This window comes from Epinephelus moara, chromosome 20 (genome assembly GCF_006386435.1).
Source record: "Epinephelus moara isolate mb chromosome 20, YSFRI_EMoa_1.0, whole genome shotgun sequence".
Lineage (NCBI taxonomy): Eukaryota > Metazoa > Chordata > Actinopteri > Perciformes > Serranidae > Epinephelus > Epinephelus moara.
In genome coordinates, this window is record NC_065525.1 from 12,384,255 (window position 1) to 12,407,968 (window position 23,714).

The 23,714-nt window shown below is 39.8% G+C and overlaps 1 protein-coding gene across 1 annotated transcript in view; it reads left to right on the top strand.

The window, feature by feature from the left end:
* The window catches only part of necab2 (N-terminal EF-hand calcium binding protein 2), a 180,367-nt gene that overhangs the window by 137,978 nt on the left and 18,675 nt on the right, over nucleotides 1-23,714 (top strand). The window contains exon 10 of the mRNA XM_050074059.1: nucleotides 20,512-20,624. Coding sequence (XP_049930016.1) covers nucleotides 20,512-20,624 — 113 coding nt within the window. The remainder of the gene's footprint in view (nucleotides 1-20,511; nucleotides 20,625-23,714) is intronic.

The window sequence follows — 23,714 nt, forward strand, 5'->3', positions numbered from 1 at the left end:
TCTATTCACAGTGTTGTACCGACGTAATGTGTTTATTTTGAAAGAGGCTCTGAAAACGGAAGTGTATCTTTAAAGAAGACAATGCATGTAACAGGTAGACCTTGACCTTACTTGGACTTCCACCACCTTAACATTCGTTGTTGTCCTGCCGTATTTTCCCCTGACACCGCTGGGCACCTGTGACAATAACAGCAACTGGCCACATAATTCCTACGTGTCTGACACCAGAAGTGTGAGACTGGGTTGTATTTGGAGTCAATCCACTGTTTAAGCTTCTGTCCTGCTACCTATGAAACTGTTTCTCAAATGGGGGTACACATACCCCTAAGGCAGAGGTGGGGGACTCGAGTCATATGACTTGACTCTTGTCAGACTTAAGTAGTACACTTTGTTGACATGAGACTTTCTTGATGACTCGACTTGACTTTGAGTTGGTTTTTCATGACTTGAGACCTGACTTAGTCTTGAGACAGAAGACTCGAAAGGTCTGACTTCTTTAATAGAATTTTTGCATTTTTCAAGATATTGAGAACATTTTGCCTTGGAAACTTGAGTGAGTGATTTCTACTGCATTGTGTGTGAACCTGGTACCATGCTAGGATGCTGCAGGCCAGCAAAAACAAAAACACGAGGCAGCAATCATGTAGAGGGATAATCCAAAAATAATAAAGCCTGAATTCAAGGATTATGATGTTGATAAAGTAGTAAGAGGAGATGAGCGGTACAGAAGGTCCGCAGCTCTAAAATCAGCAACACAACCGCCACAACATCCAACTTCATCCGTCACCGCAGAACCAACAGAGAAAGGTACAGGAATGTATCTTTTTAGCTAACTCATTATCGGCTATTCAAACGTTAGCTTTCTAACAAATTTCATATGACTTGACTTGTGACTTGCTTTAGTCATCGCAGGGACTCAACTTGCTTGATTCTCTCCACAGTAACTTGGGACTTACTTGTGACTTGAAGGTTAAAACTTGAGATTTGTTTGTGATTTTCATATTTGACTTACTCCCACCTCTCCCCTGAGGGTACTTTGGAGTACTGCAGGCAATATGTGAGGTGTGGAGTTTGCATGTTCTCTCCGAGTTAGTGTGGGTTTTCTCCAGGATGTCCAACTTCCTCCCACAGTCCGAAGACATGCAGGTTAATTGGTGACTCTAAATTGCCCGTAGGTGTGAATATGAGTTTGAATGGTTGTCTGTCTATCAAAAAGAGGCAGTTCTTTGCAACTACCATGCTGTTCTAGTGTTGTTTACCATGACATTAGTGATGAATTCTAAACATTTGAAATTTTCAATTTCAGTGTTTTGCAGCTACAAGGTTGTTGTTTAATAAATCAGTCAGTGATGGTGCAGCACTGTATTGTGCCTATGTTACTTTTGTTTCTACCAAAAACGTTTTGTGCTAGTCAGGGTTAACTTGGCTGAAAAATATTTCAAATGGGGTACATTGTTGTAAAAAAAAAAGTTTGAGAACAGTGGCCTAAAATGCTCACTAGTACACCAGATTAAATTATTAATCCGCCATTGAGAATAATCAAGACATGCTCTTTCCCCCGTTTGAATAACATGAAATTTGTTGACAACAAAAATAAAGCTATATAATGAACAATGTCAGCCTTACTCTTAAAAAAATAGAAGAGGCTTGCTGTTTTCAGCAATGGTACTGTTTGTTTACAGTCACAATTATGTCTCCAAATTATTTTGCTAATGATGTACTGATGTTTAAATGCTGATGTAGCACATCTGAAAGAATAGGTGAGAGTTACTAGAGGGATTCTGTGTAAACGTTCCATTGAGTACTTATTCCCATTGCAGGAATAGCCTATATAATATTAAAAAAAAAAACTAAAGGAACGTGCCTGTGTCATAAAAGACTCATCAAAATCAGTCATGTCTGACAGGTCTGTTGGGTAGAATGGTCTTATGAGATCTGGATCTTTTCAGTGTCTCTTGTCTTGATGTATGAATGGTGGCACTTGTTCCCTGAATGGGCCCAATCCCCTGGTGGCTGTTTGTGTTCTTGGCGCTGGAGATTTTCTCTGTAAATTCAATAACCGCTCCTACGTGCATTAATCAACCACAACCCACTCTTCCCTCTCCCTCTGTTTGTTTCTCTCCCCTCTCTCCCTCTGTTATTGCTGCAACACAATTTAGTCCACTTAGCCTACAAAACTGACAGCTTGCTCACTGTATCTGTTCCTGTGTATGTGTGTGCGTGTGTGTGTGTGTGTGTGTGTTTGTGTGTGTGTGTGTGTGTCTCCTTCAGCTCTGTATATTTTAACTTAGCCTTTATTGCCTCCCTTCTGTCTTTAATTGACTTCACTGACCATTTTGTTGCAGGCCTGTATCCAGCCGACTACTTACCCAACTGTACGGAAAGGCCCTGTTAATTTATTTTTGTTTTCCAAATGAAGCCATGCCCTGTTTTTTTCCTCTGCAAAGCAATAACACATTTTATGACCCATATTTAAATAATAAAGCAAAACAGTAGGCTCCTTTTTACACAACTAACAAGAGTGAATTTAGAAGATTTTGGTGAAAGCAACAGAAGGTCAGAGGGAATTAAAGCAAACAACAAAACAAGAATTACCCAGTGGAGGCGGGAAAAAAAGACTCATGATCAAAGGCTTGATACAATACACACACAGATACACAGTTCTCAGAAATAATAGACAGTGAAAATAATCTGTTGATAGTCATATTGACATCATTCTGGCAACATTACATGTTTCACCACAGTACACACAGATTTAAAAACGAATATTACAACTATAGAAATTAAAAGCATGGAAAATAAAAACTACAACAATGTGATGAAATCAATAAGGTTTGATCGACCTCCCTGATGCCTCCTTCTACAGAAAACAAGTGAGAACACTGAGAGACAGAGGGGTAAGAGAAGGAGAGCGCCAAAAATATTACAGCAGATTACGTTAGATTGTTTATTTAAAAAAAGAAACCAGAGAAAAAAATTGACCATGAGGAAAAAGAGAAGAACAGACAGGAGAAGCACAGAGGAGAAAAGAACAAAGGAAAGGAACATAGAGGAGGAGAACGGAGGAAGGAAACATAGAGGAGGAAAAAAGAGAGGAAGGGAACAGAGAGGAGGAGAACACAGGCAGGGAACATAGAGGATGAGAAAAGAGAGGAAAGGAATAGGAGCAGGAGAACGGAGGAAGGGAACATAGAGGAGGAGAAAAGAGAGGAAGGGAACAAAGGAAGAGAACAGACAGAAGAAGAGAGGAGCAAATCAGAGGGCATTAAAGAGGAATACAACACAGTAGGAGATAAGAGGAAGAGAACACAGAGGAAGATAAAAAAAAAGAAAGGACCAGAGATTAGGAAAGCAGAGGAACAGAACATAGAGGAGAAAAGAGAGGAAAAGAACAGAGGAAGAAAACAGACAGAAGAACAAAGGGAAAGATAAGAGAGGAGAGAAGAGAAGGGGAACAGAGAAAGAAAAGAGAGGATAAGAACAGAGAGGAGGAGAACAAAGGTAGAGAAAAGAGAAGAGAAAAACAGAACAGATAAAGAAAATAGAGGGGGAGAAAAGAGAGGAGAACAGAGAGGAAGAGAAGAGACAACAGAGAGGAAGAGAAACGGGAAGAGAGCAGAGCGGAGGAGAGAAGTTCCCCACAGACAGACAAAAGTAATTTTGCCAACAGGTCCCTCTGTATGTATTTAATTATAGATAATGAGTTTGTGTGCAGTGTGTAGCCTGGGTTGTGTCTGTAGGTGTCATTTCAGGAAGAATATTTTTCATCCAAAGATGAGGTAAATAAGCACCATTAAAAGAAAAACTTGTGGCCCTCATTAGTTTGTAACCCTGCTACAGCCCTGCACATACACAGTACCTTGTCAGGTCTTTTTGTTATAGTCAGTCCCAGTGCCTTTCTTTGTCTCTGTGAGTCAGCACAGCATTATTTCATGCACATGCAGGGCTCAATGAGCGTGAATCACATTGTCGATATACTTTGGACAATAGAGACGGAAAGAGAGGGAGCCAGGTAGTTAGGACAGCGTGGCAGATTTATAGATCCGGAGAGACAGAAAGTAAATGGAGGTGAGAGACAGAGCTCTCTGGTGTTTGACTTCACTACAGTGAATGCAGATAAGGTTGGGGACATAACGAATGTATTAACACAAAAGAAACAGAATTATTGTGAGCAGTGCAAGCTTTGCTAATGGTTTCCTGTATTGTGCTGTGTAGTGATTAGTGGTATTTAGTGTGTGTTGTAGCAGGAGGGTTTTGACAGGGCTTACAAAATTCTCAAGTTTAAATGCAGCTTTCAGCCAGTAGCAGCACATTAGAACTGTGATTGATGACCCCTCTGCCGTTGTCATTCATCCTGATTGCCAAAGTACATTTCTTAAACCTCTTCGCATTCCGGTAGAATTTGTAAAAAAGAAATGCTTTCAATTAATTCATACCTAAAGTAAATTGAAAGCTGTTCTTGAACCCTGTGGAGTAAATGCACATACAAAGTCTCTTTTGAAAGGTTTCCCTGAATCACTGTTTAAACCAAGTTTGACCACACTGAAGTAGAAGGTTTGTTTCATTTTCTGAAAACACAACCCTGCAGATGACTGTAACTGGGACTTAGCTGAAAAACACAATTGGCCTATGGCTAAGCCACACCCCCCTCCACTCACTCGGACAAACTATCAACATTCAGTGACCGGCGCTATGGCAGGTGTCACAGTACACGGCATTTCGCAGGAGGCAATTGATGATTTTTGGGGACATAACAATCAGATGTCATTGAGAAGTAACCAAAAGGGCCTAAACTACGCATTGGAGGGATATATTCATCATTTTATTGTTGAGAAGGTCGATGAAAAGCTTAAATTACAAGCCAAAATTTACAGGTCACAGTGTACGCTTGTGAACCGCATCTCGTTGCCGTCGCCATCAAAGACAACAAGTTAAAGTGCCACTGAAGTTAAGGTTTTTGGCTCAGAATATGAGAAAAGGATAACGGCCTTTTTACCGTCTTTACCAAGAGTGTCTCTCCGTTAGTTTGGTGCTACAGTATTTACACTGTTTGCCAACCTTTGTGTTGAAGAGAAGCTGCTCAAGATGCATATCACCAGGTTCAAAATTTTATTGGCTATAAGAAGCATCAGTCATTAACAAAACTACTTGCTATTGGCCGGATCCCCGGATCCCTTCCTTTTAACACAGGCTATAGTTGGCTATTGTAGACTGTGGATAGGACATGGAAGCTCCTATTGGCTCAAGTGAGGTGTTGATCAAAAGGTTCAGAGTGCAGTGGCCATTTTGTTACATTTACATGTAATGGGAGATATTACATGGAGAGATTATATAATTTTAAAGGAGTCAGTGGCAATATATGACAAAAATATATGCTTATCTACATGAACCTGAAAAACCATTTACAGGTCATATAAAGATATGCAATGATGGTTGTTGGGGACGATATGATACAGTAGCTAGTATATGTGCAAAATCTGTCAAGTCTGACAAGCTGAGCAGTCATGCCTTTTAATCATGAGAGCTGCAGTAAGAAAGGGGACCAGAGATAAACAAACAGCAGGAAAAAGTAGCAAAGCTCCCTAAATTAAATTCCTTTGGCTTTTTTATAAACAGTTACCGGTGGCTTGTGTGTGTACCTTATAACTAGTAACTAGCATGCACTGGGGCTCATCACAATAGCCTGCACTGGGGCCTTTGGTAACTACCTTACGCCACTGGTTTGAACTTAATATTTACTGGATTTGGATTATCTGGACCTCCTCCCAATATATCAGGACAAATTTTGGCAGTGTGTTGTAACTGTTTGTTAGTGGTCTAACAGAGGCGTTGATTGTACCTGCTGTGGTGGTTGTAGGCTATCTTAAAATGGTTTGCCTCAATAGAATCACAAGAATCTTAGCTTTGTAACGATATGTGGTAAGAGTTACCACCTAAACACAACAGTTGTTTACATGTCATAACTCTTTAATAAACACTTCGAGGGGTTGTAAATTAACCATGCTGCCATATTGTTTGTGTTGTGTGTCAACCCCATGCTGCACTTTTCTACTGTAGGCTATTTTGGGTTTGCGAGCACTCCACCCCTGCACTTCCTACTGAAAACATACTGAAACAGTATCGCAAGAGTAAAGAGGAGTCATGAAGTTAAGAAACTGTATAATGTCAGTTACACAGCAATATTTATGTTAAGTTTGCAGTCAACAATCGGCACCATGTACTATGTGTTGCTCCAGACCAAATAAGGCTGAGGCAGCAAAACTTCTAAGGGTGTTAAATTGACCAAAGGTGCATTTCATTGCTCATGAATCCAACTTTTCATTTGTAAGAGAAGGGTGTTATTTCTTCAGTCAAAAATGATCTCACTTTGAGACCATGGGGAGAGATTATCTAATATGAGCATCATTCTAAACTATGCTTCACCCTCGGGTCATCTGTCTGCACAGTACCTCATGTTTTGGGTTCATATAACGTTTCCCTGACTTTTTCAATCCTACCAAACTGCACTCTGCAGCTCTCTTGGATAAGGACTAACAGCAGGTTCGGGTATTAACTTCCTTTTTGAAATTCAAATCATATTGTTCTCGTTGCCTAAACAAACTTGAACTGGAGGAGTAAAGTCCTCTAAGCTCAAATGTATTTCTGCAAACATGCTCGTTGTGAACGTGCCCTGAGATGCATACAGAGAAGTCTCACACCAAAAATGCACCCCCCATCAAGAGATGTCAACACTGATTCAAGGAATAATTTGGAGGACAGATGGGAAAGCAAGAGGCAGAATGAATTTATTTATGTTTGGAGGAATTTGTAAGCAGAGGAGAACAAGATTCATCGGGGGGTAAGAAAGAGTAAATTGTGATAAATTAAATGCATTCATCATTTATATAAAATAGTTGTTGTACTTGGAGGTCATTGCAGTATATAAAATAGCTCATTTTGTTTTGCATTCAAACAATCAAAGTAATACAGTCTGAAAGAATATTGAGTGAGTTTTGGAGCAACGATGAGACAGAAGAGAAGGCATTACGGAACAGTGAGACCTCTGGTGAATAGCTTTACGAGCAGGTTGCATCAGTGGAGCTCACAGGGAGTCGGCATGTAAGATATCTGAGTGTGTGTGTGTGTGAGAGACAGAATCATGGGGATAAAGAGAGACATGCAGCATTACAGTGAATGTGTTAGTCAGGCAGAGATGGATAAAAAGATTGAGTGAAGGTGGCGGCAATAAAAAAGAATTTGCCCTTGGAAATATTTCAGCTGGTGTTGCATTATCAGGATATCAGTGGCAGCTGTCATTTCAATTCATCGTCTTTGTGAGGTTTGCAACCATAGACTGTATAATAAAGATGGACGATATTGATCACCCCCTAGTGGCTGGCTGCAGTATAGGTCATAAACCTCGCCCCCTCCATGTTAGCGGACGGGACATGGGCCAAACCAAAAAGTCAAAGTACATGTCAAAGAAGTTTTTCCCGCAGCTTTCAGTCATTTTAGGTATTTTCTATCACTCTGAGGTGTGTTCAAGTCTTCTGATAAGTTTGGTTATAACTAGTAATTTGATGTTTTATAAAAGGGGGGGGGGGGGGGCTTAAGGTCATGAATCGATAAGCTTGCTATCAATGACACTGCCTGCGATTGGTTTGCTGGGTGTTTGGGCGGTAACTCGACATGGTGGAGTGCAACTGCATGGACTCTGGTGTCTCCAAGTGACATCACCAGCACAAGATGGCAGCAGCCATATCCAGGATATTTTGGCTTCATTTTTGTACAGTGGGGGTAAGTGGAGAGGCATCGTCCATCTTTAGATACAGTCTTATGTTTGCAACCTGATGGCATCTCAGGGATTCACTGCAAATACTAACAAACCTTTCATCAAATAAAAATTAATTAGGACTGAATAACATGTGCGGTACATTTTGGGTTAAAAAAAACAAGAAATTATTAATAATAAATTGTTGGAACAATTTTCCAGATGCTTTTTGGACATTCTTTTGTATGGAACTGTTTTGTGCAGGTAAATAATTCCTCTCTGTAATTGTCCTATTAATAGCAGCGTGTCTAAAGAGATTTGTTGTTATTTTATCAGGCAAAATATGAATGAGCGTGTGTGCAGTCTCACCACACATTTAGAACATTAGGAAACAAAGTGTTCAGTGCAGAGAATCACCCTCATTTCTCTAGGAAAGTTGGCCCATTATAATTGCAGAGATCTCTGTCTCCGAGTCTCACAGATGGAATTTTAATACACATGATAACATCTGGGAGCTGCACACTACAACCACAGCCTGCTTCCATTAACTGATACTGTAATTGGAGGCTCCAGTTACACTTAATTTGTTTTGTTGCTGCTTTTGTTTCTGTTTTTTAGAAGCTAAGAGATGATTGCTGTTTCCTCATGCCGCTTCCCAAATATTACTTGTCAGTCAAACAGTCTTGGCAGGACTGCGATTCCCCTTTGCTTAAACTGTCATCCATTCACACCTGCAAGTTGGGATCTCTAAATTACCTAACCTGCTGTACACATCTTTGGATTGAGGCAGAAAACACTCAAAGGAAACCCACACAGACAGCATGGCTACTCACCACTTAAGTTAAAGCTGCAGTAATTCATATTCTTGTATGAATAATAAGTCAGATGTCTATGTGTAATATGAAAAGGGTTGCTTGTAGTGACAAACCCACATACTGTAGAATTATCACCCATCTCTGCCGTTCATCTCAGCTATCGTGGCGTCTTAGTGTCTTTTAGCTTGTTAATTTGATTTTACAACCTGCAACTTTACTGTTTTGGTTCAGTCTCAGTGTTCTTGTCAACCTGATTTCCAGCCACAGCAGATGGCTTTTTGTAGTTCTGATATCATAAACCCACTGTACACTTTGATAGCAGACAGGGAGCAAGATATTCCCCACAGGCAGGTTTGCATTTCATAGGATAGTGAAGGCATGTCCCGCCCTAATCTGCCTGCCTCTGCCTCGGATTGACTTACCCTGACGTTCTCACCCTAACCCTGACCAACTCAGTCTCCTGCCTATACCTAACCAACGTATCCTCATACAACTGTTTGATATCTTATGAATTAGCGTCCAATGAATGGCATTGTCATGTTACGTACTTATTGTAAAGTTGTGTATTTAATGCAAAGTCATGTAGGTCAGGTTTAGGCAAGTAAAGTTTTGAAGGTTAGGTTTAGGAAAGTAAACATGGTTTTGCATTGTCATGTTACCTACTGAATGTCAAGTCACACAGGTTAGGTTTTGGAAGAAGAAACATGGTGATGATTTACCTTAAAATAACTCAAAAGTTCACTTGGTTTCACTTGGGACATGGACACTAGTCTCCAGGGGGAAAGTCCTGTGTTTGTTTGACCCATCCACCACCCCAACTTTAATCCTTTTGTGGAGTTTTGTACTTTATACAACTTATTTCTTTAGTCCTGTTATTGCATATGTGGCGTATACACAAATTACTGGCTCATGATTATGTGGATTATATACCTATTCTGATGAATTACTTTATTCATTCAAACAGTGCTTGAAAATAGCCTGCACTAACCAACCAAACCAACAAAGGCAATGTGTACTAACCAGGTCATGCTTTCGCCATTGTAAGAATTGCAAATTCACCACGCCCAGAGTTGGTGGAGACCAAATTAGGGCTAAAACATGAGTGAATGTTGGACTTTGATTTATGAGGTCACCAGAACTCTAAATTAATACTATTGTTGCTCCATGTTTGCTCGGTGTATAGCGAACTTGTTAGCAATAACTTTTGGTGTGATTTTCAGGTTGTTTTGTTGTTCCGACTTGAAGTGATAAAAAGAAAAAAAAAAGATAAATGCTGCTTTAAACACCCAGTGTTTTGTTTTTACCATAATTGTTTTTATATTTGGACTGCATGAGAACATGACTTTTTTGTTACTTACCTACTACTTTGAGCCAGCCTACTACTAGTGCACTAGTTGTATTAGTTGTCAAGTCAAATAGCCTGAAAACAAAGAACGACATAGTCTAGCAAGGTGCTGCAGGCCAAAAAACGATGACAGACACTGTTGTACTGTAAGTGTGCTGCTGCTGCTGCTTATTGTAAGGTATTTATTCTTCTTCTCCCACTGCTGCAGTCAGCAGGTTGGGGCACTGTAAGCCATACTGTAGTCATCCATCTATTATTGCAGCCCAAGGAGAAATATGCAAATTCTCCCTGAATTAATGAAGGGCTTCTTTCTTTTTTTTTTTTTTTTTTTTGTTTGAATAAATGAGGGATTCCACGAGCCTAGAGCAAGAAGGAGGGAGAGCAGGAGGGAGGAGGAATGAGGATAGGGAAAAGAGACAGAGACCGTGAAGGAGGAGGAAGAATGAGTAGGAGAGAAGAGATGTATAGGGGAGGAAATAAGAGAGTAAATATAGGGACCGTAGGAGATGGTAGGAGAAAAAAAAAGAAGTGAGAAGGCTGCAGAGCGTTGAGATGTCAAAAACCAGAACTAGGGCAGTGAAGAGAAGTGGGTAAGGAAGGCCTTCGGAAGAGACAGAATGGGGGAGTGTGTGGGGAGATGAGGGGTCGAGAATAAGAGAAGTTGTGAGAGGAAGACCTGAATGTGGTATTTCCCAGTTCCCATGGTAACACTAAACTGATCCTCCCCTTTCCTACAACACATACTCACACATCTTTCTGCTATTTCCATTTTTATACCCAGGGGGATAAAATTCACCACAACGGCATGCTAAACGCACACACACACTTAACACATATAGTACAGTATGTGTCCTCGATAGATGGCGATGATCTCTGAATATTTGATACAGTTGTCAGTTCAGAGCTTCACTCAGGGGGTTGTGTGCAGATATGAGAGAGAGAGAGCATGAAATAATTTTTTAATGATTTACATTTGACATATTTTCAGCTCACTGACATTTCCCTGTATATGTCCTTAATATAGTACATCAAGTTTTTGGTGGATTGTCCAACTGAGTGTGTGAAATTTCTGACTTAGGCGCCCCCCAGAGGTTGTGTCAAAAATGAATCTGCATGAGACACAGATACATAGACTGTATTAAATTATTACTGGCACTGAAACCATCACAGTGCCATTTAAAGCCATTTTATGCTACAAACACACAAACATTGTACATACACTGTAAAAACTGGGGTGGATATTAATGATGAGCAAAAAAGCTAAGTGTGTCCCTGGCAAATCACTGGCTGCTGTGCTCCAACAATTGAGCACACAACACTTGATTTTATTTTTAGTTTAATTGGAAAAGAGACAAGTCAACAGGAATGCAGAGGCTTTATTAGATAAAACCGTGCTCATGACCCTGTTGATTAAAGAAATATTTTACTGCTGGAGATATGGTCTTAAAACTGAGCTGTCTATGCAGTAGAAAGAAACAAATACTTTTGAAATCGGTGCTACATGACCAGAGAAAACAGAGGAAAAGGGCCATGGCATTTGCCTTTGCTCAAGAGGTAGAAAACCTATAACTACCAAAATGCACTGCACTCACTCTTATGGATGACGAAAGATGACTTTCCCATCCAGAAAAATGTCAGCCTGCTGGTGACAAACAATTTCCTGTTTTAGTGAAACAGTAAGCTGAAATATGTTTCTAAAAACATTTTAGACAAAAACTAGGCGACGCAGTAACAGAATGTTGGTTTATTTTTGATCAGTATTGCTTAGTTTTACCAATTGTTCAGCGAGCCAGAGTTTTTTCAGCCTCTGTTTTCACAACACAGGTTGGCGCCCACTTCCTGTTTAAAACTCTTGTAAAACTGCTAAACAGTACACTAAAATATGTTTCTGAAAACATTTTACCAGAGAAACAGGCAGCACAGTAGTAGACTCTTCGTATGTATTTTATCAGCACTGCCTAGTTTTACTCTATAGTTCGAGCCAGCAAAAATCTTCGAGCAGGGAAATCTGGGCGCAGGCAAGATGGAGAGAAGTTTACCTTAGTTCATTTACACATACCACATTATGATGATACAAGTATCAGCTAAAGTATCCCTTTAGTTAAATATACAGGCATAGACCCCAATATAGCCAATCAGAGATCCCCCTGGGGAGCTGTAGATGGGGCCTTGACACCGGTTTAAATATTCTTTAGCTGAGATGACCAATGGACAAATCCAGTGAAATCACTTGACAATAGAGGCGGAGTCTCAGTGTGTTGATAAAATTGGCAGTTGACAGTTGTCTTCCTGCTTGAACTTGCGCTAAAAATTTCATTCAGTTTAAAGATGCACATCTTTCCTTCAATATAATACATTTTATTCTCTAAAAGCATTTTGCCTTCAATAAGGAAGCATCTAAGACCTTTTCCAGTTCCGTTAAAATTATAATGAAATATTTGAAAAGTTTAAGCATCTTTAGTGTCTGTGTGATGTATTTTTAGGTAAAGAATTATAACTAATGAAAAAAATCAGTATTAGTAAGCACTATGCTTATGACTATATCCTTCAGTGAGATTATTTGTGAAGGCAAAAATATGATGTGAAAATGCTGACAGGATTCAACTCTAGTTGGCAGCAACAGCAGAAAATCTCCTTTTTAAGATTGGGTTGAAGAATGCTGATGGAGCCCAGGAGAAAGAAGACAGAAATCATTATATTTATACAAGACTATAAAGTAGGCTCCATGAATCTTTATGACATGGTGATAGTCAGTCGTTTGTCCAATCAAATAGACTTTGTAGAGTCAATAGTGTCCCATAAACACACACACACACTGTATGCAAACCTTTTCCAGCTTCACAGGTACAAGAAGAAGCACCATTATATATGTTCTTGCTGACACAACACACATTCATGCACATACTGAGCAGACACAGGCAGAGCACATCCATTGTATCATATATATTGAAAGCTCAGTTAACAATATAAAGTAATGAGCTGCAGATCTCTGCCAGTAGTCTTTGTATATTAAAAACTGGTGGGACTCCAGGGGAAATAGCATACACACTTTTTAATATCATCAAGTTTCAATTAATTTAACTGCATTTTAAACATGTCCCCACCACTGTTACTCTACATACCTTGCCTATATCTGTTTAATCTATCATTTCTTAAATTTGGCACGATCAGGGAAGGGGTTCACACTTTGTTTTGTTTCGACCTACTATGGGCAAATGATTTTGATTTTAATCCTTTCCACCAAACCCCAGAGCTATAGGCCTGACATGGGACTAGGACTTGAGTCAGACTTAAAGTCACAGAACGAAGACTTGAAACTTAACTTGACTATCAGACCTGACATTGTCCTTAAAATTACTGAGGCAACAAAATCAAAAACTACTTACAACCACTATAATGATTTTGCAAAAATGGTGTGTGTGATTTGTACTAAGCTGTTTTAATGGCATTTATTTTAATGAATTTAATTGTAGTCTGAGTCTGCTGATCAAACTCACAATATCCAAGGACTTGTGTACATCTAAATTATATCATTGTCTAGGGTAGAGCAATTTAGTCCAACTATCGGAAAGCATTTGTACTTATGGTAAAGATGGCAATACTACTTCACTGACAATAAAATCCTCATTGTCATCAGTGAGGTTTGCCCTTGGCTTTGGGAGAGACACATTAATTTCACTCTTCTGTAGCTGACAGAAATGACTATTGTTGGGTTTTTACTGGAAGATAATAACATATTATGTAATTCCCTTTAGAAGGAATCACTTCCTTCTCCCCCTCAAAGCAATTACTACTCATTGCACAATGCCAGCAGAGGTATTACAAGTAATGATGGACAGTTTAAAAGAAAAAGACCATGATAGGTTTAATATACCTGTTACTGTTAAGTCCCTCTCACTCTTCTTCTTGTTGCAGTACAAGGTTAAGTGCATCTAATAAGTTCCTGTTTCTGAGAAGCCATGATATGACTTCCACATATTCAAATGTTAGAAACAAAATGCAAAATGCTGTCTGACATTTTACTTTAGGAAATTAGCAAACACCTTGCAGAAGTGACATAATGAAAGACAAAAATTCTGTATAAGTGATGTCTCAATCCAATTCAGCAAATTGAAAACATTTGCTGAAAGGATTTCATACAATAAATTAAGGCATCAGTTAGATGCCTTATGTAAATTTTCTGGGAATTTGTGAGTTTATATTCCACAGTTAGACACGCATAAGGTTTAAAAGTGGTGAACTAGATGGCTAGACGGTACAATTTACAAAAAAAAAAACATTGATCAAATGAATTAAGTAACCCCCCCCCCCTCAAAAAAAAAAACAAAAAAAGCCAAAAATGGATCAGGAGCAAAAATGCTCAGGAGGAATACAGCCTAATGACCTCAGTATTTCTAAAACCCAGGTTACAGCCCTAAACAAACTCTACCTCATATAAAACATCAGTACCCCAAACTAACCCAAATCAACTGATTACTTTTTTTTTTTTTTTACTACTACTATTTCTGACCACATGTACACAGAGGAGATCAACATTTTAGCTCAGCTTAGCTTAGCAGGAGACAGTTAGTTAAGCTTAGACAGCAGACGGTTTGCTTGACTATACATGACTGGAAATAGGGCACTAGCCATCCTGGCTCTGTCTAAAGGTAACAAAATCCACCTACCAGCACCATCAGCACCTCTAACACTCACTAATGAACATTTGTATAAAATCTGAAGTTTGAAAAGAAAAAGTTATGTGTATGTGTAACTGTTTTTTTATGTAACTGTTGGCCCTGAGCAACCTTCAGTAGTTTATGCTTGTTTTCCAGCAACCTGTTCCTGCATTTCAGTCTTGATCACAGATTGTAAAGATGGATGACATGACAGCCCCCCAGTAAAGCCAAAACTTCAAAACATCTTCATTGCCTCCTGGTGGCTAGCTGCAGTATAGGCCATAAACTTAGTTAGTGGATGGAACGTGGGCCAAATTAAAACCTCAAAGTACACAACACATATATTTTTCCCAAAGATGGCTTCTGTCATTTTGCACAGTTCTTACCATGCTGATGTACGTTTAGGTGTTCATTTTTCTGATGTTTGGTTTTAATTAGATCTTTGATGCTGTAAAATGGGGGTTTGATGTCATGACTGACAGCTGTCAGAACTTAATACCATACAGATCACCACTGCGCAGACACTGGCTCCAAATGACATCCCCAGTGCAAGATGTTAATGGCCATATCCGCCATATTTTGGCTTTATTTTTGTACAGTGTGGAAACGTGGAGATGCATTGTCCAACCTAGTATAGAGTCATTGGTCTTTATGCTAAGACATGATAAGCTAACCTTCTCCTCTCTACATTTTCTTATTTAGCAAACAGACATGAGAGTACATCATGTTGTTAAGAAAGCAAATAAGTGTATTTCCAGAAATGTTAAATTGATCCTTTCAGTGCATGAAAACCTTGTAATACCAATATCTAATCTTGTTTATGTGTACTTTTGGTTGTGCTATTAGCAGACTAGATAGATTAGATTTTTTCAAGTTTTAGTCTTAAGCTTTTTGTTGTTGTTTTTACACTCATCTGATTAGTTTGTTTCTTTTTTGGCTGCCTAGTTGTGTTCATTAAGACATTAATGATATATGCAGTTTTCCTGGACTGTTACTTTTAGTTTCTGAACTTTAGGGACAAAAGCACTAGGCCACAAGAAAAGGGTCTATTACCTTCATGGATTTACCTTTGATGCTGACAATTATGAGAGGTTAGCGGCGCGGTGCAAACAGAGCCGGAGAGTTAAAGGCTCCTGAATTATCAGCTCTGCGGGGCCACAGTACGTTTACATGCACAGTTTAATTCCACTTTTAATCGGAATGAAAGGCCATTCCGATTAAAAGTGGTCATGTAAACGGTCATTCCGATTGAAAATTAAATCCGATTAAAGGGGGTGGTTTATTCCGTTTGTCATTCCGAATGAAAGAATTTTGTGTGCATGTATACACTCATTCCTCTTTAAATTCATTCCGGTCTTTCTGCGCATGCTCGTTTCCTTGCCCTTCTGGCGCGATGACGTATATAGCGCGCATAGCAACGGGCTGAATAGCAACAGGCTGAGATAGAGCAGTCGGACTTGTTGCACTCACCGGTTTCCATTCGCCACAGCAGGGTCTTCTATCTCCCTTCTCCTCCTCAACAGACGAAGCATTAGCAGAACAAGGTTGTTGTCGTACTGCTGCTTCAAGAATATAAGCAAAACAAGCCCGAAAAAGGCACTAAGAACGGCATCGTCAAACATCTTGTTATCCGGAGCGAGGACTACAGTGTTTTCTTCCGGTAAACATAAACACGTAACATCCGCCCCGCCCCCTATCCAATCAGAAACCTTCCCTGCCCCAAACCTCGCGCAGACCTGAATAAAGGCGATTGAACTGATCTCCCGTGTAAATCCTCATTCGGAATGAATATTTCCCATGTAAACTACCTGGAAAGACTTTAATTCCGAATGATTTCATTCAGATTTATTTCATTCCGAATGAGAAGCCATCATGTAACTGTAGGCAGTGTCAGAGGGGAGCAGATGTTATCGTACAGATTCGGTCAGGGAGGCAGGATGGTTAATGGAGTGGTAGTGATTAGATTAGCAGAGGCTGCTGGGCAATGTAGTGTTTCTAATTGAGTTGGTAGGATGTTTGTGTGTGTGTTGTGTGTGTGTTCATGTCTTGAGGTAGTCTGTACAGCGGTCATAAGCCTGTCAGGTTCTATCACTTTTATGGGTGCTTCACACACGCAGTCATTGCCTCATAAATTACATCACACACATACAACATGTATCTTCTGGACAAACAACCAGGTGTTAATTCTTGTAGCTTAATGTTGCAGTAATGCTGTTGCCTCATGACACCAATTTAAGTTAATGGCAGCGGATAAACAGTGATGTCAAGAGATAAATAGTCATTACATGCCAATAAAACAGACAATCAAAGTGACAGAGGCACACTCACACACAAGTGGATGCAGATGTGTTGAATACTTAGAGCGTGCATGTTGCACAAGCTGCAAGAGCTGCCGCTGCTAAATATAGAGAGTTCTCTTATTAGGATGTTTTACAACAAGCTATTTCAAGTGACACAACAGCTGCATAGTCTGATATGTACTATCTGTCCTGATAATTGCAGCAACAATTCCTTTCTCTGCAGTCTAACCCTATCTTAAGATATCTCTAATATTTCTCAGGGACAAGGAGTGAAAGATTAACACAGAACCAGACAGTGTGGAAAAAACAGTAGCCAACAGGGGTTACCAACAGGGTAACCAGAGAGAGAGAGCAGCAGTGATTTCCATACAGATAAATAGAATTTAATCACATCTGTATTCTAAAGGATACCCAGAATGAGGACAGAGAGAGGAGCACAGGGAGGAGGAGGAGAAGGAGAAGGAGGAGAAGGGTGGGAGTCAGGATAGAAGAGCTGGAAGAGGATTCGTGTTAGGTAGAAAGGGATAGTTGAGATATAAATGAAGCAAGACGGGAGGAAGATAAGCCAATTTCATGTCAAATTGATGAGTAAATAGTTACTTCCCTAACTCTCATGTCATGTGGAGTTCCACAAGGCTCAGTTTTTGGTCCCATTTTATTCCATTTTTCATCTGATACCTCTTGGTCATTATAAGTCACTTAAACGCTACCATGGCATTGTTACGCAGATGACACCCAGTTGTATGCCTAATTTAGTGTTAAGAATTTATTTATTTTTAAATGGCCTCTGCATAGTGATGCATGTAATATACATATACAGGCTATTGTAGAACAATTTAGTAACACCGTCATTTCTGCTCGCCCAGACTACTGCAATTCATTGTTACTTGTCTTACTGATGCAGTGGTTGCCTGTCCACAAATGGTGCAGAATGCAACAGCAAGACTTCTAACAAACAGTAGACGTAGAGAACATAGGCTATTTCTCCAGTCCAAGCAAAGATGGCAACTCATTCATTTTAGAATTCAATTTATGATTTTGTGGAGTTCTCTTAAACCCTGCATAGTATGGCTTTCACTTTGAACTTCAGACCTTCTAACCCCTTGTTCTTCACTAAGACCTCTCAAGTCTGACAACCAAATGTAGATAAAAGTTCTATGGTCCACGTTTACAACAGAGGTGGCTTGTGGTTTCACTGTTTTAGCTCAGTTCTAGCTGTTAAAAGTCAGCTGCAGGAAAGCATTGGACATAATAAATTCATATCAAATAATAAGATTATCTAAGGATAGCTTTTTTTTTACACTGCCTGTGTGTATGTGCAAGAGTATGCGTGTGCATATTTGAGTGTGTGTATATGAGAGTGTGTGAATGTGTGTTGTGAAATCTCAGTGAGACACTGCTGGAGTTATCTAGGTCATAGTGGATGAATTTTTAATTGTACTGTAGTGAGCTACAGTAAGGACTGCACATAAAAAGCAGAAGATAGCAGCTAATCTCATCTGATCAAAACAAATGTAGCAGCACTTCTTTGGTTCTTCTTGTTATTAATGGGATTTATACAAATAACTGCAAATGATCCTCTGGGCTCTAATTGTACAGCACCACTTCAACCACGTCTGCACGCATGCAGATACGCTTACCTTCCACACACTAAAGCTTCTGTTACATACAGGCCCACTGGGAAGGGAGCTATTGTTCTGTACAGAAAGTTAAGATCAAACACAGAAATGTTGCAACAACAGATCTGTTTTTCCGTCACACGCACAAACACACAAAGGTCACTGGAGATGTTAAAGCTTTATCTTTTGCGTCTTAGACTGTTAGGTTCCCAAGCGTCCATCAGAACATTTCTATAGCCTGTGTGAGATTATGAAGATGTTGCTTTTACCTGTAGGAAACAGGGACTGTGGAAGGACACTGCCTCATGCCCTCTCATTGCATTTCAGCATCAAAGAAATTGCTTGTAGCTGTAGGAGATGTATAACACTTAATGAACAGATGAATAAAAGATTTGCAGTTGTATCACAAAGACCTTGTTACAGCAGATGCTATCATATTATCACAATCTTACTTAGGCATGTTTAACATGTTAACATTAGCTCAATATCACTAAACACAAAATACAGCTGAGGCTGATGGGAATGTCATTAGTTTTATAGGTAATTGTTAAATAGATTTTTGTATTGCATTTTGTATATAAACCTAGATGATAGTGGCTACAAATTGTCATGAGGGGGACATCAATAGGTCAGATCCATAATCTGTAAATGAAGGTTGACGACGTCTCTCCACTCATCCCCAATGAACAAAAATGAAGCCAATATATCCTACATATGGCCACTGCCATCTTGCACTGGTGACTTCATTTGGAGCCAGAGTCTATGCAGTAACAATCTCAGCAGTGTGGCGTTCCTGCCCATAGACCTGTCTGACCAATCACAAGCAGCACCATTGATAGTGCGCACACTGATTAACTAATTAAAACCAAACATTTCAGAAAAATTAACACTTGAACATACACCAGCGTGGTAAGAACTATCTAAAGTTGACAGAATCTGTAGCAAAAATGTATTTGACATGTACTTTAAATGTTTATTTTGGCCCTTTTCCCATTTGGGGGGGCGGGGTTTATGACCTGTCCTGCAGCCCGCCACCAGGGAGCAATCAAGATTTCAGCCTCGAAATGTCAATATAATTGTGGTGCCAAAAGTCAAGGGATCAACAAAGTCATTAGCATTCATCTTTTGGGGCCCATTAATGTTGGTACTATAGCAATCCATTCAATAGTTGTTGAGATATTTTAGTCTGGACCACCAGACTAACATTGCCATCCCTACGACAAAATCAGACAACTGTTTAAAGTCAGTGTAGCCCAAGACTTTGTATTGAATAAGCAATGCTGCTTTAATAAATTTACAATATGCTGCCTGGATGACATTTTTGATACCTTTGCATGTGCAAACTCAGATACTGCCATTTTATTGCCTGCCCTACAGTATCCACTCCTAGTGGTAATATTTATGTGATTATGTGTTGGCAACTCAAAACACTTGGTTTTGGTTTGGGAAAGATCCAGGTCTATGTTAATTATTGGAGAAGTCAATTGTGACTTAATCTCTACAAACAGATATATGCATATGCATACAGAGTCTGTAGGAAACAGTATAAAATTCTGGTATCGGAGGCATCTCGTTTCCATGTGTGGTCTGTTTGTAGTCTGAGTAATACTCTGAGCAATCTCGGAACCCATTGGCTATGTCTGACCATGATTTGTATCAGCTTTCCTTACTTACTTATCTGCATTCATTTGTAAATATCTGTTTAGAGACTTTAGCCAAAATGACTGGTGCATGAAAGAGGAAATCTTGGCCAAGACCTCCGCTTGCTACACCAGATCTCCTGAAATATTGGTCATTGCCACCACAGGCTTATCGTCATCAGACGATAGCCGATGGGCTTCCAAGATTGATGTTGACTTGAAGCTCGACACTTAAAAAATGAGAAATACCAAGTAAAGCTTCACTGTTTCATGCAGAACCTTATATATGTTTATATCTGTCGGCTTGTAACAAATGCAGTGGCTTACACTAATATAAAAATGTCAGCACAAAATTGACCTCTCTGTCTCTGTCTTCCTCTGCAGTCCTTGCTGCTGATTCGTCAAGAGATGGTGGTTTCCCAGAAGAAGCTCGGCGAGTTTTGCGAGGCTCTGAAGCAGTACCTGAAAAATGTCTCCACTCAGAGAGACTGCTTTCAGTAAGTCTGACTGCTGCTCCACATTTTCACAACTGCACTGCTGCTGCAGCAGCAGAGTGCAGCACCATAACCCTAATCATTTTTAATATTTAATGTGCTCCATTTTCAGTGTCAGGACCTCACTGTTCTCACTTTATTAAGTACTACCTCAAATATTCTCTCCTCTGGTTGTGAATTGTGTCAGTATTCTTTGGTGTTTGTGCTCACACACACAAAAAACTTTTTCAGTGAAGCTTTGAGTGGGTATTTTATCATTATCTTTACAAAATCTGAAGGAAAACTTCTTAAATCCCAGGTGGTTTGGATTAGTATAATACTAATATCATGCCGCATACCCAATGCGTATAATATTGTACCCGTAATATAGTCTTCTATACACATACTGTGCCTATTATAAACCTCCTGTGACTCCCACTCGGAGCCTCAGGGTGCTGTGAAACCTGATATCTAGAGAGATTTTTCTAAATCCCAGACTCAATATGCTGTATGCATAGTCCAGAGTCATATTCTGTATATGCCCTTGGCAAGACTTCAAGGTTCTTGCTTTGCTGCATTTCTTCTATTTGTATTACAGTTTCTCCCACTAGTTACTGCAGTCTGTACCTTTGGATAAAAGGTCTACAAGAGGGGCAGAGTCAGAGGTATAAGGCCTGACATCTCCATGTTGAACAGAATGCATAGTGTATTTGCACAATAAATTTAATACTTGTGGAGTAATTTAAGATGTATAAACCTCATTATGTATGCCAAAAAATGTTTAACCAACATTAACTGAGTTTTTTTTGTCCACTTGGGGCAAGTAGAAACATCTTTTAAGCTAATGTGTTAGCAGACAGCCTTTTCACACACCCAGCGGACACAGGACAACACTAACATTCATTTCAAGTTGTGTCTCTGGCCACCTAATGAATACTGAGTCCACTATCCACTCTCCTTTTAGCTGTGTTTTGGTCTCCACCAACTCCTGAAGGAAATATCTGTCTCTTTATTAGGGGTTTATTAGGGCTCTGTCAGTTAAACAGCTGTTTGTGTCTGGAAATGACCATGACAGTGGTAAGACTGGACAAAAACAGTCTTGGGCAGTAAAACCAAAACAGTTAGCTAAAAGATGCTAAAATGTCCAGTGGAGTTCAGAGGGACAGAGTTGATTCGCTCAGCCCCCCTCTCTCTGTTTATCATGAGACTGCTGCTATAGGACTAGAGCTCTGTGCCTGAGACAAAGTGATACACATAGTCAGTGAAAGGGCTAACTGTTTACATCAGCTGGCCAACGTTACCCAATGGTTATTAACAGGTTTAATGAGTCTTGGTGTCGGTGTGATGTCAAAGACATGGTGTCAGATGTTAGCAGCTGCTTTGTGGCTTCTGCCTAAGCGGCACAAAGGGACACATAGGGATGAAATCACATTGTGCAGTGATAGCTCATGCTAACCAGCCAAAAAGAGCAGGTGGAGAACAGAGACAGTCCTATAGAGCTGCATCGAACAGCATCAACATGCTCATAATGATAAGATCTGTGACAGCATCACAACTAATCTTGCAGTTTTCACTTGCTCCTGCAATTTTATTTTAAAAAATACCTATAAACATCACAACATGCATCACAAAAAAACTAGAAAAAGAAGCCAGAAAAGCTGCCATGGAATCAGGCATTTCAAAAGCACTGAATCCATCCTGGACTTTTTCATAGTTTGTTTTACCACACTGTATCATCGCTGATGTAACTGGGGTTTTCTAACAGTGTTTAGATGGAAAATACTCTTTAATGTCAAACATAAAACAAATCTCTACAAATAGATCTAAATTAAGAAGAAAACACAAAATAAATTATTCATCATCAAGTGTTCACTCCCTAACTGTGACACATCTAAGTCATCAGTGATGACTCATCAGTGGTGCAGCCAATTGATTTTAGGACTTGCATAACAAGTTGAGTGGAGAGGATTTGTTTTATCAAGATAGAAAAGTATATTAGCCTAAATACAACCTGTATCTGCTGCAGTCAGTTTAAAACTACAAGCCCTGTTTATACCTGGTATTGCATCTGGGTGATCCAAACATTAAGTGGACGGCTCTAAATACAAGTGTAAACAACCACCAAGACACATTGTGATCTGATCACTCAAACCACTCGCTGAGGTGGTCTGGGATGCATTTGATCACACATCTTTTTTATTGTAAATGCTAATGTGTCCTGATGCATTCCGACAAGGACTACGCTGTCAATGCAGGACATGGTGGTTGTTTTGATGACAGCGTGTTTAAACTATATATTCCCTGTTTCACATTGAAGTGTTGCATGATTGCCCATAACCATTTTGCCCTGTGGAAGGAGACATGTTGAACAGCTGACAGTGATATCTCCAGCTGTACCAGCACAACCGCTAAGTTAACCAGCAAGCATGTTAGCGAGCAGCTATCAAGATTGTGGACATAATAATTGTCCCCGAGACCCTTTGGTCTTTTAGCATTAGTGATGTAGACAGTGACAAAATCTGAACACAAGTGGTCAGCTGGAGATGCATAACAGACAGGTGTGAATGGTCTCAGCTGACAGGATAACAAAGTACATATGAGGTGATGAACACATACAAATACAGTGAATATCCTTCCAAGTACAAAAAGGTCAGTCGGAAAAATAAGAATAAAAAGAATTAGCTCAGAGCAGGACATCCTCAAGAACTCTGTGTGAGGCATGAGGGAGCCCACCACAAGGCTTTTATGTGCTCCAAAGGGTGAGACAGGGGACATTGTGCATATTGTAGAACTGTTGGCCAGGTGCCTTACTTGTGGTGACTTGAGGCACTTACATTTTATCTGGGCTGGAGCATCTGGTCCAAAACTGAGCTTTTTTTTGGCAATCATTCCAAACAGTTTGGTGTAATCCAAACACTACATAGAAACATTCCACCCACACCATGAGTCCTGGAGGTGGCAGCACCATGCTGCAGAGATCTGTAACTGCTGCCAGAAGTGCCTCTATAAATATTGACCAAAGTGGGGTGAATACATGCAATGGCTTTCTGATTGGGCAAGGACCATGAGAGCAAGGTCTAATGATGAGTGTGTTTTCAGAATACACCCACCTCA